Genomic DNA, 18,148 nt, shown 5'->3' with positions numbered 1-18,148 from the left:
GCAGACTATGCTTACCAGTGTTGACCTTACCGCCACAGGCCAGCATAGTTGACCGACTATCTGGCCCCCCTCCTGCAACTAGAAAGGTCCTGTACTCTGTTTCAAACCCCTGAGCCAGGCTATAATGTCATCCATAAATGCCTGATTCCCTTTATGTGAAAGGTGCACCTCGTCTTGTAGAAAAAACAGTTCTCCCCTTATGTACCTATGTGTTATTGTTCTTAATCTAGGGGTCCTAAACAATTTGTTGAACTTGTTGTTGAGCCGCTTTACCGCGTGATTCAATGCCCTAACTGATTCGCCCCCCGTCCACTGAAACCTCGGTATCATGTGGGACCACGCTATTATGGACTGCGGACACTGCTTCGCCAGCCACCCCACCTCCTTGAGTAACTCTTCAGTCAATTTCCTCCTACCTATTTTTGCCAGACCAATACCCCCCCAGGTGCAGGATCCAGATTGTGGGTGGTCCTGAGCTTGTGCATAAAGCATGGTTCACCAGCTCTCTGAATTGTCCCACGCACAGACCCCCCTGCCCAAAAAATTACATTTTTGACCCTAAGCTTGTCACCCTATCTTTGATAGATCCTGTAAAGAAAGAGTTCAGACGGCGAACATATAAGTGTCCTACCACCCAAATCTCCTGGTTCTTCTGGTGCGAAGAGTAAACTTGCGTCACCTCTTTAGTTGCTTCGCTGCGAACAGCCACCGTTTGAAACGACGCATGTTTCTCCCCTGAGTCACAGGATGAAGAAACTGCAAGTAACATAGAAAAGAGAAAAAAGGGGGGGGTCAGTGGAACGCCCCGCCGGCATGTCATGCAAAAGCTACAATGAAACATCATGCACCAACACAAACTTCCCTCCTTCTTGAGTCACAAGAATAGGGTATAGGGCAATTGGGCCTAAATGAAAATGCTACCTTGATCCTAGAGTAAGTGCAGCCACACATATCTTTTATAGCAGTTGGAAGTCCACCTGCCAATCTTTTAACATGTTCCTTCCCCAGGCCCCTTGCCGCTGCCTCTGAGGTTGCACCTATCCTGAAAGAATGGGTCCCGAAATTGGCGGGGTCTAAACCTGCTTCCTCAAGTGCCTTAATCATAACTCTTCTAAACTGGAACACTGTGAGGGGCGTGCTGTCCTTGTGTATAAACAATGGTCCCCCCAAAATTAGAACCCTTTGGGCCATGAATGCCTCTAACCTGGTGACCGGGCAGCATGCTGTGATCCCCGCCCTGTGCAAGACTACGGAATCCCCCCTACCTTCCTGATAAGTTTTAGATTTTTGTATGGAAATCATCACCGAGCCTTCGCCCAATTTCACGTGTCCTGCTTGGATCCCCCCCAGCCAATCCTGCTTATTCCTTGCGACTAGCTCACCTACCCTGAAAGCATCGTAAAATGCTAGGCAGAATGCTGCCTGGAAAAGGACGGCCTCACTAGGTGATGTACAAACCCGTGGTAAGGCCACTAATAACTTTCCCAGTGTTTCTAGGCCAACAGGCCTCCTCACATCGGGCTCGGTCCCTCGCAAGAGTTGCCACCCTTTCAAAACCTGCCGTATCACAAAATGTTTAGTGGGGTCACCTTTCCTACGCAACTTCGCAAAATAAGAAATTGCTGCAATATGCCTCCTTGCGGCTGCTACTGTGCGGCCCTGTTCCCACATGAAAGCGAGGTACTCTACTACTGACTCATGATCTAGCCATTTGCCGCCCCACTGATCCCCAAGAAAAAGACAAAATTCACCAAACGCCCCTTCATATGTACTCCTTGTCCTAGGTGCTAGGCTTGCAGCCACGAGGTGCGGTACTCTGGGGCACCAAGCTGCCAGAGACGTTCTGGGAAAGGTGGAGGATGGGGCGCTGCCTCTGGGATGTGTGCCCTGAAAGCCTGCATTTTAAAACGAGACAACGCATCAGCTGCGTGATTCAACACCCCTGGGACATGTTTTGCTCGGAAGAGCACATTCAACCTCATGCACTGCAACACTATCTCTTTTAGTAAGCGTAGCAACATTTCACATTTGGCCGACTGATTGTTTATGCATTCCACCACTCCCATGTTGTCAGACCAAAATATGACTGACTGGTCTCTCAATGCGTCTGCCCAAACAACCAAAGCTACCAGAATCGGGAAGAGCTCGAGAAAAGTGATGTTGCTGGTGAGCCCCGAACTTTTCCACCACTCCGGCCAATGTTCTGCCACCCAGTCGTGCCCCAGAATGGCTCCAAAACGCTCGCTGCCCGCAGCGTCGATCATTAAACCTAATTCAGGGCTGGACACGGGCGGGCTAGGCCACACCACTGCCATTAAAATCACGCAGGAAAGTCCTCCATATCTGCATGTCCTGCCTGACCTCCTGGACAACCTAGTGTGGTGGTGCTTCTCCTTGAGACCAGACAAGGCGTGAGCAATAGTGCGGGAAAAAGGACGCGCCATAGGAATGAGGCGCAATGCAAAATTTAACTGGCCTACCACTTGCTACAATTGGTGTAGTGTAACCTTCTCTCTGCCAATGCAGCCTTCCAAGGCGCTCCCAAACTCCCAGACTTTGTCACGTGGCAGCCTGGACACCCCCTGCGCAGAGTCTAACTCAATCCCTAGAAATTCAATGAGGGTTGTTGGGCCCACGGTTTTATCAGGAGCCAATGGTACCCCAAATTCCTGCATGAGATCTCAAAATTGCTGCAAGGCTGTCCTGCCTTCCCCCGAGCCCGGACTTTGTGTGCAAGCAAGGCCCCCTGACCTAAAGTTCTCAGCATGGCCACTGCCTGATCAAAAGATGTGTACCTGACACTACACAGTGCGTCTGCGATGACATCATTCACTGAGCTGCCCCTAGGTTCGGATAAGTTGTGGATTAATCTGAATTCGCCCGGCGCCTTTTTCGGTACCACCCCTAGGAGTGAGCACACAAAATCTGCCATCGGGACGTCCTCAAATGGTCCAGCCACCCTCCCTAGGTTCAACTCTTTGAGAATTTTTGCCCTTGCTATGCTCATGTTGGATCTAACCGACACCTGGTTCTTACAGTATTGCACCCCGCTGTGCCCCTGTGCAGGTATTCTGAAACCGTCCACAAAACCCTCCCTGATGACCCTCGCCGAAACAGTGCAAGTGTACCGTTCCAACCAAGGTATCATGGCGCCAATGTTCACCGGAGATCTAGCCTTTCCTAACAAGATTTCATTACTCTTGTTTTTTACCCCCTTTTTCTCTAGCTTCCTTGTTGCACTTGGACTCGGGTGGGAGGTGTTGCCACAATATCCACAGGCGTGCCTGAATTTACACGTGCCTGGGGCCCTGGAACAGGTACGCTTGTTAAAATCGAAGCAAACCCCTTTCTCCTCCACTTTGTGGTCCCTCCGCAGTTAGATGTGGGAGGTCTTCACCTCGGCGAGGCCAGACTGCTCCAGGCGGCACCACAGAGGACAAGACATCGGGAGCAGCGGGACGCAGCAGCTCAGACCGCAGGAGTAACGAGGCAGTCAGGACCAGGGTGGACCCCACACAGATCAACACGGTGGGATCGCGTAGTGGCCAGCTGGACGGTCCAGGCCACCGATGCTCAAGTCGCGGTGAGTACAGACCGAAATGTGAGGCGTAGATGGGTGCTGTTCTCTGTCTTTGGGGAGGGGGGTGGGGAAAGCTTGAGGGTAGCGTGGTTTATTTCGGGGATTTTCACCAAAAAGGTGATCCCTAAACCAGGAGCTCCAAAGTCAGCTCCTCACTCAAGCGGCCATCTTGCCTTGTTAGTCAAGGTGTGTGTGTACTATTAAAATCTCTGTTTATAACACACGTCAGAATTACAAAAAAAAAATACTTCATTTGTGCTTTCTGAATTGCTGGTGTATTTTGAAATTTCTATAAAGTTAATTTGGAGGTATTTAAATGTTGTTGTGTGTTGGAAAAAAAAAACAGACATCCTACATTCTTTCATTTCACTTCCTGTACCCCAGCAACATTGTCACCTAGGTCAATTTTACAAAATCATTTGACTTTGCCATTAGAGAAATAAAAGACACAGAGCAATGTTGTATTTTCTCTGTGTCTTTTATGGCCTATTTGGTCGAATAAGGAATTATTGATTGAAGGGTTTTTTATATTTACGTTTTTAGGTCGAGGGACCTTAGGCTGGCTTGCCAGTCGGAAGTCCGGAGAATTAATGGGTCTTAGTGTGGCAGCTTAAACCCGCCTCTCTCCTGTCTCTCCTCCATAGGCTGGCTTCCTAAACGGAGTCCAGCCATTGGAGGAGAGAGGCGTCCCTCGAAAGAAGCTCCGTCTCTTTCGGATTCGGGGGCGTGTTGGTGCTGTTCTTTCCACTTTTAAGCTCCGCCCCTTTTGGGGACGGCCAAACACGCCCCCGAATGCGAACATTTTCTGAGCTTTGGGCCGCCATTTTTTGTTCTCGTCTGCCGGTGAGGATCGTCTTGGTCTTGTTTAATGGTTATTATCAGATGCATTGTGCTGCCGCTACTGCCCCCTCCCCTCCCCTGGTGACAGCGCATACAGAGAGGAACCCGGACTCGGGTAAGTCCGCTCTCTGAGCTTTCATGTGTATATATATATATATATATTTATTTTACTGCATGTCACATCTCTTATCGGCTAACAGGCAGCTCCATCGCAACCTCGGCCGCTTCAATAATCTGAAACCAGTGTATTGTACAGAAATGCTTTAGAGGTTGAAAGTTGAGGTAGACACGCTGGTTACTAGCAGACTTTATAAGTGCTCTATAGCGTCCTCCTAGGAACAGCCGTCGGCATGCACTGAATACGAGGTTTTTATTTGAAATAAGGTTGACCCTTTTTTAACATAATAAATATATTGATTCTGAAAGGAAACGCGTGGCACGCCTTAATTTTCCATTGAGTTTTACTGGAAAATAACACGCTAGTTATAATTTCCCATGAGAAACAAGGATGGGCAGATTCACATCTATACAGGCAGCAATAGCGGTGTAAGAGTGCTGGTATCACTAGATGCTAGAGAGCTTAAACGAGTAACTCGGGCCCTCTGGTGTAAAATACACTAATGTTTCTTTGCTGCTCTATTTACACACCAACTCCTCCTTCGCACCGTGTGGCCAGGTTTCCATAGAGATGGTTTACGGGCTCCTCCTTTACTGATGTGGGAAGCCATCTGTGTGTTACGTCACTTCCGGTGTGGGTGGCACAAGTACAGAAATTGTTGTATAGAACTCAGGAAGAGTCGAAGGCGGAAGTGCAGGGGCTCCGGATCGACATGAGCTGGTGAGGAGGGAGAACCGCCCCCCCCCGGGGAAGACTCGCTATCACTGGGAGGGTTTGGTGTTGTTTAATGAAAGCCTCCAGTTATCAGCCATAGAAATGCATCCTAATGAACACTCCATTTTCTGTTTCACGGCCGCCTCTGGCGATAGACTCCCACTGACTTCATATCAGTCATCAGCCACAGTTATCCTCAGTACTACCCGACCCTCGAGTCACCAACCCCACGACCCAGAACCTAACAGGTATTTACTCCAGGTTACTCGTGCCCCTAACACCCCCACCTGAGATTAACAACCCTGATTACCCATTGATAACTAATACCCTGCCCACTTCCTGGTGAGCACTACCTGTCCCTCGATTCACCACCCCACGGCACAGTACCTAACAGCCTTTCGTTTTTATGAGCCTGACTGTATCTGCAACTTGTTGATATGTCAATTCCACCAGGAGTACCTATAAGACTCATTCCTTTTTTAACTTTCTTCGTTCTAATGTAAAGCGCTCTGACACCTCTGGATAAAATAAATAACAGCCATTTACTCCCGATAACTAGTGCCCCCCCCCTCCACCAGTCTGTATCCAACACCCTACGAGCAGGGGCATCTCTTGGTCAATAAGACTGGGGGTGCAAACTTCAGATTTCTCAATAATCAAGCTGAGGGAGACTTAAATGAGACTGGAAAAAAAGATGAGGGCAGATGGTTAATGGCATTTAAAAAAAATCCAACCAATCCGCATTTTGTAAGGCTTTCAAAACCGAGACAGTGAAAGTGTGTTAGTGTGGGCATGTAAAAATCCCAGGTGACTTCCGATAGACACTTCTCCATACCCGTCTGGAAGCACCTGTAGCTCCGAGGCTTCCACCCATGCAGATGTTGTGTGAATGCAATGTGCCACTTAGAATGGTATCTGCTCGTGTTATTTATCGAAGAAGATACCGTTTTAGAGAGTATATTTAATAACTTGTTAAAAAAAATTACAGAGCTTTTCGCCATTAGGTCGATTTGGCAACTTCTATGTTACGGTCACTGTTATCTATAGGGGGCACAAGTGGACGAAATATTGAATCAAGCAAATAAGGCTTTTTATCAACACCACATAAGGCATGTTTACAATAAACACTGGAATGAATTACTTTCTCGAGGCTTGGGTTGAAAAAGTGTCATATGCAATTAAGCATTTTTTCAGTTTCTGAAAGACTTTCATATTCCATACTCCCTCTCTCCCTCCCACGCTCCATCTTCCTTCCTTCCTTCCTTCCTTCCTTTCTTATTTTCATTCTTTCTTTCTTTCTTTCTTTTCTTCCTGCGTTTCTTTCTTAAATATATAACTATGTGCGTGTGTCATTTCATAATTTATATTATCTTTATGAATCAAGCTATGTATTATTTCATATATGCACATATATAGGGTTACCAAATGTGTGTGTGTGCGTGCATGTCATTGCATCATGTCATTATGCATCCCAGGAAAAGAGAGCATATATTCCCTGCCCCCTGGCTGTGTTTGCTTCCCTGCCCCCTGGCTGTGTTTGCTTCCCTGTCCCTGGCTGTTTTTGCTTCCCTGCCCCCTGGCTGTGTTTGCTTCCCTGCCCCCTGGCTGTGTTTGCTTCCCTGCACCCTGGCTGTGTTTGCTTCCCTGCCCCCTGGCTGTGCTTGCTCCCCTTGCTGTGCTTGCTTCCCTGCCCCCTGGCTGTGCTTGCTTCCCTGCCCCCCTGGCTGTGCTTGCTGCCCTGCCCCCCTGGCTGTGCTTGCTCCCCTCACTGTGCTTGCTTCCCTGCCCCCTTGCTGTGCTTGCTTCCCTGCCCCCTCGCTGAGCTTGCTTCCCTGCCCCCTCGCTGAGCTTGCTTCCCTGCCCCCCCCCTGGCTGTGCTTGCTTCCCTGCCCCCTGGTTCCCCTGCCCCCTGGCTGTGCTTGCTCCCCTGCCCCCTCGCTGTGCTTGCTCCCCTGCCCCCTGGCTGTGCTTGCTTCCCTGCCCCCCCTGGCTGTGCTTGCTTCCCTGCCCCCCCCCCCCCCTGGCTGTGCTTGCTTCCCTGCCCCCTGGCTGTGCTTGCTCCCCTGGCTGTGCTTGCTTCCCTGCCCCCTCACTGTGCTTGCTTCCCTGCCCCTCACTGTGCTTGCTTCCCTGCCCCCTCACTGTGCTTGCTTCCCTGCCCCCCTGGCTGTGCTTGCTTCCCTGCCCCCCTGGCTGTGCTTGCTTCCCTGCCCCCCTCGCTGTGCTTGCTTCCCTTCCCCCCCTGGCTGTGCTAGCTTCCCTGCCCCCCTGGCTCTGCTTGCTTCCCTGCCCCCCTGGCTGTGCTTGCTCCCCTGCCCCCTGGCTGTGCTTGCTCCCCTGCTCCCTGGCTGTGCTTGCTCCCCTGCCCCCTGGCTGTGCTTGCTCCCCTGCCCCCCCTGGCTGTGCTAGCTTCCCTGCCCCCCTGGCTCTGCTTGCTTCCCTGCCCCCCTGGCTGTGCTTGCTCCCCTGGCTGTGCTTGCTTCCCTGCCCCCTGGCTGTACTTGCTTCCCTGCCCCTGGCTGTGCTTGCTTCCCTGCCCCCTGGCTGTGCTCGCTCCCCTGCCCCCTGGCTGTGCTTGCTCCCCTGCTCCCTGGCTGTGCTTGCTCCCCTGCCCCCTGGCTGTGCTTGCTCCCCTGCCCCCTCGCTGTGCTTCCTCTCCTGTGTGTGTATGTGGCTCTGTGTGTGTGTGGCTCTGGGTGTGTATGTGGCTCTGGGTGTGTATGTGGGGCTCTGTGTGTGTGGGGGCTCTGTGTGTGTGGGGGGCTCTGTGTGTGTGGGGGGGGCTCTGTGTGTGTGGGGGGGGGGCTCTGTGTGTGTGGGGGGGGCTCTGTGTGTGTGTGTGGGGATCTGTGTGTGTATGGGGGCTCTGTGTGTGTGGGGGGGCTCTGAGTGTGTGTGTGGGGGGCTGTGTGTGTGTCTGTGTGGCTGTGTGTGTGTGTGTGCCTAGCTTTTTTGTAGGTGGCTCTATGTGTGGGTGGCTCTCTCTGTGTGAGGGTATCTCTGTGTAGGGGGCTCTGTGTGAAGGACTCTGTGTGAGTGGCTCTGTGTGGGTGGCTCTGTATGTGTATGTGGGTGGCTTTGTGTGAGTGGCTCTGTGTGGGTGTAAATGCAATAGGTCATGCATTTGCGAGCGATTAAGCTATTGGCATTGTAAATGACAATGCCATTTATTTAACGATTAAGCTATTGGCAATGTAAATAACAATGCAATTTTTTTATGATTGAAAAAAAATAAATTGTCATGAGCAATGCCAATAGCTCTACCTTTAATGATGCCGAGACCATTGCATTGTAAATGCTTGTTTTGTTTTCTCTCTTTTGGGTAGACTTGTGCACTCACTGCGGCAGAAATCTCTACCCAAAGTAATGGGAAAAACTGGCTCTGATGAAGAACTAGCCAGGCATTGTTTTATCAGAGTTGCCATATTTCATGGGTGCGAATCTCACATGTGGGTAAATCCTGACCATGTCATTAATCTTCTTATTGGTGGAGGTGATAAACAAATTGTCCCCTTGCAGTTTTTGTTTCGTCTAGCTAATAATCACTTGATTATTAATGCATGTACTGCTAACCATAAATTTCACTAAGGGTCAAGAAATCTTCTAGCAAGGCGATTTCTTGTTTTTATTGCGTCCAGTCGAGGTGTTAACCTAGTAGCCAAAGATGGCATTTGCTTGATGACTTCTGGATTTTTGGAGCAAGGAGAAAAGTTTGGAAAATAATGGCAATGGCACAATCTACTAACGCATAGTCTTCATATGGTGAAAAAAATCGGTCTGTGTCGGGCAGTTGGGCACGACACAGTCAGAAAATCTGGCCTTTTGTCAGGTCTAGTAGAGGGACTTCCCAACTGCTTAAGTTTAAACAGAAATATAATAACTGGGTGGTAAATTATATTACAATTACTGCATTTCTTGATAAACAGTACTGTTGTGTCTTCATGGCTAGGTCAGGCCCCACAACAAGCATCAGCTCTGATGGGCTGAGGGTTTGCCTCAGGGTACCAGACCTCTCATAAGACACATTTCTGCAGACATCTTCGTATCTTCGGTCCTGTGAGCCCAGAAACCACCAATTCCAAGGTGAATTGTGTGAATCTGGGCCCAGAGCCTCTGCCATGTAATCAGAGGGCCACAGTTACAACCTGTTAGGGGAATATTACGGTGCTGCGCCCCCCCCCCCCCCCCTGTTGCAAGAGAGGGCCTCCGGGTACTGTAATGGTATACACCAGCTCCTACAGACTAACCTTGCAACTGGTCAAGGTTCATCAGTGACATTCAGGCTCTGCCTCAGACTTTCCAAGCTGCCATGACTATTCAACATCGAATAGCACTTGACCTCCTGACACTACAACAAGGAGAACTGTGTGTTTTATTAAATTCCTCTTGCTGTTATTTTTTAAACAAAAGTGGAAACATAGCAAGGGATGTGGCACAAATTAAGAATGCAGTTCAAATACTCTGTGGAGCAGGGAAAATTACAGATTCTGATGACTGGTCCTGGCTATGGTCATGGCTACCAACAATAGTGATATTTTTGTGTTGTCTTCAGTGTTGCTGCTCCATGGTACAGCAATGGTGTAGTAAAAGCATCCATTCAATTTCCGCAGTTAAAATTCTACCTCCTACAGAGCAGGAGCTAGCCTACAAATATAACAGGGTGAAGAGAAAGCACACAAAGAAACATTTCAATTAATGGCTATAGATATATAATATAAATGCATTGAGTATTAGTATATAATTTTATCTATGTTGAAAAATGAATACCTCTTGGATGGGACTACGCCAATATATGCATGTTATTTAAACACTAAGTGATGCTAGTCAAAGATAAGTACTTTTTCGATATTTCTACCATATGTATATATTCATATTTTTCTTACAATGGTATTTGATATTGCTATCAAAAAGGAGGGATATTGTGGGGAAAAATATATATCTATATATCTGCCAAATAAGTGAATCAATCCCATATTCTCCTCCACACTATCTCAGACCCACTGAGTTAACTAGGCCTGCTCTGACCAAAATGCTTGCTCCGTGCTCCTGAACACCCCTCCCTTTAGAAATCTATTAAGGCTTGACCCCAGGCCCTGCATTGCCCTCTTTGACACGTCATGGGTTAACAGCTGTGAAAAGCCACTGAATCTTGCAGGTTGTCTTAAACTTGCTTTCTGGTACCTTGTACCCTTATATTGCTCTCTGTCTCTGGGCCTGCATGACACTTCTATTTGTATATGTACAACCGTATTTGGCCTTGGCCACATCTTATGATTTACTGATGACTGCACTTTCTGCCCTTTATATTCTCCTCTGACTATCTATGAGGGGCAGAAGAAGCTTGTTCCAAGACGTGACACTGCGTCTGCCTTCTGCCTTGGCATGCCAATAAACGGACAAAGGTGCAAGAACATTTCCTGTGTTTTGATGCAGCTGGGGTCTGTTTGCTTTGCGTCGCTCTGAGGAGGGTTGGAGGATTTATTACCCAACTTAATGGATTTATTACCCAACAGTTGCCTAGTCCTAAGACATTGACTGTGCATCGCTAGTGCCTGTTCATTTTATGACGGGGGCTCCCTAACATTCACTGCTCTGGCTTTCTGGTACTTTTTTCCCTGGTCACTTTCAGATCTCTACTAAAGAGTGTCCCTTGTGGGTCCATCATCAGCTGCTCTGTACGGCACCTCAAGCCATTTTGCACTGCTCCACTGGGCTTGCTTGGCACTCACTGGTAACACCTCTGGCTTACAATGGTCATGCATTCTTTACTGGGTTCCCTACCTGGCCACTACTCTTACTCTTCATATACTAACTTCAACTCAAAAAGTTAGTGATCTCAAACCAGACGTCTTGTCTCAAATGCCCCGCCCATCTCATGAATACTGCCTATGGAACATAACTGGGAAAGGAAGTGCACTTCTGGGGATACAACAGAGCAGTTGGTGTTCTGTGATGGGCTTGTATATAGTTTACTGCTGCCTTTACACAATCTCAGTCAACAAATCATGCTTGTTCCATATTATCTCCATCTGGTTTACCCTTGCCGATTGGTACGATAGGTTTCTTCTGTAGGCCTGTGTTACATTTGTGTGTGGTACAGTATGTTGTACTTCTTCCGTGCAGAGAATGTGGAGCATTGTCCTCCACGTGTTCCATATTCCACTTACCATGATAATGTTCCAATCTTGGCAGTTGAAGGTTGGGTGGCTGATGGACAGTCGCATCGTTACCACAGGGAAGTACTTTGTGTAATAAAGCTCTTATCGACTTACCTGAGTGATTGAGAGTCGCCCTTCCTGCTTCCAAGAGCCTGTAACTTTACCAGGTGTTAGATTACTTTTGCGTGTCTGCTGACTCATCCAAATTGATCTCACTGTAGGTAGGGTGACCAGGCATCTCGGATTTGCCAGGACGGTCCCGGTTTTTCACCAGCTGTCCCAGCAGATTTCCAGAAATTTAGCTCATGTCCAGGTTTTTCGGGAGGGTCGACTGAAAACGGCAGGAGGTTCTTTTTTATGTTTTACACAGCGGAAATAGTTAGCAGCTCTTTCAAGAAATCAATGTAATTAACAGGCAAGCTAATGGGCTTGAAAATTCTGGTCACTCTAACTGTAGGAAAATGCCTTTGGTAGTGAGATGGAATGTCCCCCAACACCATGCCAAGTGCTGCAACTCTCATGGGCCCTCCTTTTTAGGTCGAGCCTAGCGGCAGCGCGCAGGCACTGCTCACTCTGCAAGACTGCTGTAATAGAGTATGGGAGAGAAGCCGTACCCACTCTCTGCCCATATTTATTCAGTTTCTTGTGTCATTGTCTTTCATAAATGTTGCCTTCAGATTCTTTAATAGGCTTGTTTGTACCTCCTTAGTACAGCCTTGTCTTCATTTGTAACCTTCCATGGCTGTTGGCCCTTTTATTTGGTTGTTACACCAGACCAGTTATTTAGTCTGTAAGCGCTATTTACTTTATTGATTTTCTCTTACTGCCGGCCGGTCATGTGCTGCTTCAGCTGAAACCGCTTGTGGTTTTTTTAAAGCAGCACGGCTGCCCCCGTACCACGGGTGCCTGCTTTCAATCACATTAACCAAGCATTATCTTGTGTCTGTTTCAACCCCCTCAAGTAAAATGGATTTAGAAATGATTAGCAAATGAAGTCATGTGAACTCCAGGTAGCACATAGTCCTGTGCTAATGGACTGAAGCAGACAACGGCACATCTGTGTTAAATGTAATTTGTCAGACCCTCCAGGATTTCGCGGTTTGCCACGACATCGGCACTTTTGTAAAAATGCCACGATTTTTACAAAAGTGCCCGCGAAATCGGCACTTTTGTAAAAATGGCACGATTTTTACAAAAGTGCCCGCGAAAAAAGATTTGGAGAAAGTGTAAGCTTTCGCACGGGCACGAGAGATTGTGGCCTTCGACATTCTGAACTCATGGAAAACCGTCATCTTTATCTCTTAATTTTAGCCTTTGGCCACAGGTCGGAAATGGGGTCATTGACAGTGACACTGCAAGTATTTGTTGTATTCGCTTCTGCAGTGTGTAAGCGCATTATTCCAGGTTTCCTTGGAATCAGTGTTTTTTTTTTTGGCATGCGACTTCCACTGTTTAACCAGCCTGCATCTACTCTCAGAAGCTCCACGTTTTAGTCGACAAGAATAATATGGTGTCATCAGTGCGTGCGCTTGAATGTGTCATCATGACCGCTTCCTTTCTCCTGCTGAATTGGAGTTCTTGCCCCATTACCCTTACCCACACTTGTGTTAGCAACATTTTTGTTAAATGAAGATAACTCTCTACTACATATTCCTTTTACTTTTGACTGCACTACTCTTCACACGTTTGAATTTCTAGATGTTGGCGTGGTCAGTCAGAAGTGGGAGGGGTGGGGAACAAGCAGCCACGCACCTAGAAGGATATTTAAGCATTCAGTCGTCTGTGCTGTCCACCCCTTTATTTTAAATAAAATGTTATTGATTTTGCACATCAGTGTCAACAATACCAATCATAACTCCGGCCTCAGGGTCATTACTTTCTATTTCCAGACAATAAGGATAGAAACAATTAGTGCTGAAAAAGCAAAATATAATCCCCATTCCAGTGTCATGTGGATACACACATTGTTGAAACGTGCGAGTCCCTCTTGTGTGAATGAGTCAGGGGCCGAGCGTAGCGTGTCCGGGCCCATTTCCTTTCAAATTTCAGTGGGATATGGAGTAATGATGTTCAGGTAGCCGAAGTGTTGTTTTATCTTATTTATTCAGCACCAGGATGCCATATCTGTAAGCACTTGGATTGACTTGCGCTGTGGTCTTGCACTCAATGGACCATTTAAGTATCAGGAGTAAGAAACTTTTGTAAAAATGCAGCGATTTTTACAAAAGTGCCTGCGAAATCGGCACTTTTGTAAAAATGGTGCGATTTTTACAAAATTTCCCGCAAAATCCAGACATCCAGACCCCCCCACCCATCGAAGGTGCTTGTGCAAAGCTGCTGTACCCTTCTGCACAGACCCTCTCCATGCGGCACGTGCCAGTGGAAATTACACCCTCGAAAGAGAACTTTTTGTACCGTTTCTAACTAAGGTCGGTGGCGCTTAACAGAAACCTCTAAAAACAACTCCCTCCATGCTGCACTGGCTACAGGACAGCGAGTTCCCGTGTATCAGTGGGATGACGTAGACAGAGAGCAGAATGAGCCCCACACATGCATGGCATGGCGCGATGCAGAAATGGGGGAAGGAAGAGGCAATGCGCTATGAAGAAGTCCGGCACTTTCGTAAAAAGCCTGGAATGCTCTCCTCGCCCAACTCCAGCAACTCACCCAAAATGATGCTTTGCCCTGTGAACACCAGTATAAGCAGCAGCACTGCGTGCACTCCATCTGCCATCCTCCTGTTACCCCTCGGAAGGTCAGGTCTTGTCCATACTAATAACCGCATTGGTTTCCGCTTGGGATTGTCCGCGCCCTCAGAGCACCCCTTGATATATAGCAACTCATCGTTCTAGTCCAGAGTTGCTGAAACCCAGCCCTGCCTCTCGACCTAACTCATGATGCCAACCACCGCACAGTTGGAACTTCATTCTGGCCATACTCTAGCAATATATATATATATATATATATATATATATATCTATATATATGGGCCCACCTATCACTAAGTCCGAATCGCCATTTCCCGTCCCCAGTTCAAGGGTGTCACCATTGTTAACCGAATTGGCATATTGACACATAACTGCTAAGTGTACTTACTATTATCATCTAGTTCAGAGATGTTCTAGTGGCTGTATCAGTTAATTCACCGACCTGCATATATGCTATTGCTCAGCAACCCCTTGAAATGTAGTTATATACTGTTTCCGAATATTACAAACTACATGTAATGCTGTCTTTGTGTATGAAAACTCCAATAAAAACACTTTAAAGAAAATGATGTTGTTGGCAGAGTACCACTCACCACAGGCAAGCATTAGGGTCAATAGATTCCCAACGAATGGGGGTGAATATTGGTAAGGCACCTTAAAAGGGTGTCCCCTGTGACTGCTTTCGCATGTACTCTGCCTTGAACCCCTAGCCAAGGGGATTAAGAACAGCGATATAAAAAGGGTAACACTAGGGAGAGGCTTCTGCTGATTTACAGCATATGTTGTAATCCTGCCTATGCCTATCCTCTTATAACCATTCTGTCCATAACATGTTGCAAGAGGTCACTGAGCTTACTGACACCATGTGGGAGGCCTGCGTCCTTGGTATCTTCAAGCGTAGGAAGAGCCATAGGGTGCGGCGGGCCCTGGGGGGGATTGCTTTTGGGGCATTTATTAATTAACATGTTTATGTCCTATATGTAGCCTTGAAGCCAAACAAAGTGTCTACATTGTAAATAAACCAAATATACATAGCTTCATGTTGTTAAATAACTAAAATAACGAAGATATCTGTGTTTGTTGTAGGAAAAACCACCAAATAAAATGCCGCTAAATTGCCGCTAAATTTCCATTTTTGTGCCGCTAAATTTCCATTTTTGTGCTGCTAAACTTGCTAATCCATGCCGCTATATCCTGGGGGGTCTGAAAGCCACCTGACAGTTTGTTTTCAAAAGCCGGTTTCACTAACAACACCATCACCAATGCCACTACCACCAATTCCACCAATACAACCACCATTACCAATGCCACCACCACCATTACCAATAAAACCACCAATACCACCGCCACCAATATCACTACTACCACCACCACCACCAATACCACCATCACTAATGCCACAACCACCAATGCCACTACTAATACCACTAATGCCACCAATACCACCACTAATACCACCACCAATACCACCACTAATACCAACTTCAATACCACCACAGCCAATACCACCCACCGACAAAAATACCCACCGCCAATAACACCCACCGCCAACACCCACCGCCAATAACACCCACCGCCAATAATACCCAGTGCCATTACCACCACCAAAACCACCACCACCACTACCACCACCACAAATACCACCACTACCACCAGCAATACAACCACCAATACCACCACAAACACCAATAACACTACCACCACCACCACCACCACCACCAATACCGCCACCGCCAATACCACCACCACCAATAACACCCAATACCATCACCACCACCACAAATACCACCACCATCACAAATATCACCACCACCGTTAATACAACCATCCCCACCAATACCACCACCAATACCACCACCAATACCACCCCCAATTCCATCACCGCCACCAATACTATCACTGCTAATAAATACCACCACCACCAATATCACAAATACCACCAATAGCACCACCATCAAAAATACCACCACAACCACCTCTACCAATACCACCTCCACCACCACCAATAACACTACCAATACCACCACCAATAACACTACCAATACCACCACCAATATGACCAATACCACCATTACCAATACCACCATTACCAATACCACCATTACCAATACCACCACCACCAATACCACCACCGCCAATACCACCACCGCCAATACCACCACCGCCAATACCACCATCTCAGTGCCTCTTGCTCACTAGTAATAGCAGGGGCACTGTACGAGGCCAGAGCTGCAGCTGAGACCATCCCTCCCCCCTCCATGCCTGCCATAAAGCACAGCCCGCCAGCACCAGGAGGTGAAGCCAGGGCCCTATTACAGCTGGAGTGATAGATCGCAATGACATTACGCAATGTCACACTGCACACTCAAATCATGGGGAGGGCAGGAAAGAGCCCCCCCCGCTCTTTCTCCTGAGCCTCAACAGTGTCATCGCAGAGCGAAAGGTGTTGGAGCACTTTGTTAAGGTTTATAGCTCAGATCATATGTAATTCTCACTTTACACTTTGTGTCTGTGTAATTTACCCAACACTTACACCTCTTCTTCACAGCACTATTTATCACCACTTTGAAGGCGTTGTAGACCGGTTTCTTCCTCTGATATTTACAATCTAACAAACAGTAGAGAAGGCCCTTTATTGCAATCCAATAGGTCTCTCATTGAGAGTTTAAACTATTAGTATTGTAAATGACAACACCTTTTATTTATGTTTTAAAACCCAAAACATAGGAAGCATTTTTATTTACAATGCCAAGAGCTGAAACTTGCGTGAATGAGAGACCTATTGCATTGCAAATGCTTGTTTTGTTTTCCACTCAACATCTCTCGATGGCCTTCTCTTGATGGCGCAACCTATCACAAGGAGGGCGGTTTACCGAATCCCCTATTTTGAGGATTCCAGAAACCTGCTACCCCTCGCTAAAGTGGGTGCGCATGCAGTCCAATTTTGAATGCATGTTAGGGGCGGGTGCGACCAAAATGTTGTGTAAATAGGCCGTTCTCCCATTTGGAGCATTGGCTGGTGAATGACCCCATACAAACAAATAATGTGCACATGGAATTGTAAGGACCACTTTTGAAATAGGCCTGGATTACAGGCTATTTTAATAGTCCTCAACAACTTCCACATATTTCGCGTTCTAGCGTGTAAAGTATCACACGTGTTCGTCATTGTATGGAAACAAAGCCCTAAAACTGAACAGGTTTAAAGTGTTGGCAGCTTATATACCATCACGCTTATGTTCTGCTCCTGTCATGGCCAACATGCGACAAGACCGCCATCGTGTGCAATATTGGTACATGCTTCAAAGGAACACAAATAAAGGCAAGGACCGTATTTAGTTAATTAATTTGCAGTCATGACAAAATAACTTAAGATTACAAAAATCATATATCAGTGAATGAGCACTGCCAATACAACAAAAGTGTCAACCTGTCAGGCAACAAAGAATGCAGAGCTATGTAAAAATCATGTGGGTTAAGAGACATAAAAAACTAGGTTTTGTTTTGCATTAGGTCATTAAATACTCTATAGATCAAAACATATTCTAAGCAACGTGTGAGTAAATCTTCACACTGGTTTTGAAGCTTCAGGATCAGGCACTAGAGACTACCACGGTTACTGGACACAGGGCACAGTAAAACAAGCATTTGCAATGCAATAGGTCTCGCATTTGCGAAGGTTTGAGCTCTTGGCATTTTAAATTACAATGTATTTAATTTATATTTTGATAATTAAGACATAAATAAACGGCATTGTCATTTACAATGTCAACAGCTCAAACTCTTGTATGCGAGACCTGTTGTATTTGCTAAGAAGTGGCCGCCATTGTCCCGGGCTGCTTGAAAAGTGAAAGCGCACATGGCGCCGGAGTGTTGCATATAAGCATGTTGTGCCTGCAGTAGGAGAAACTCATTAAAGAAAATAGTGTATACAGACTAAATAAGACACACTGTGTAACAACAGAAGTAAAAGAGCCAGTCCTCATGGGAGACTACAAAAAATTAAGACAAGGTGGTTCTAAGGAGGGAC

General features: G+C 47.0%; 1 protein-coding gene across 1 annotated transcript in view; it reads right to left on the bottom strand.

The window, feature by feature from the left end:
* Positions 1–592: 592 nt before the first annotated feature.
* The window catches only part of LOC144818874 (uncharacterized), a 181,898-nt gene continuing 164,342 nt past the window's right edge, over positions 593–18,148 (bottom strand). The window contains exon 6 of the mRNA XM_078676693.1: positions 593–756. Within this exon, the coding sequence (XP_078532819.1) occupies positions 676–756 (81 nt within the window). The 3' untranslated portion in view covers positions 593–675. The remainder of the gene's footprint in view (positions 757–18,148) is intronic.

Source organism: Lissotriton helveticus, chromosome 2_1 (genome assembly GCF_964261635.1).
Source record: "Lissotriton helveticus chromosome 2_1, aLisHel1.1, whole genome shotgun sequence".
Classification (NCBI taxonomy): Eukaryota; Metazoa; Chordata; class Amphibia; order Caudata; family Salamandridae; genus Lissotriton; species Lissotriton helveticus.
The sequence above is the reverse complement of the archived record's forward strand: the minus strand, read 5'-3'. Positions and strand labels throughout refer to the sequence as shown.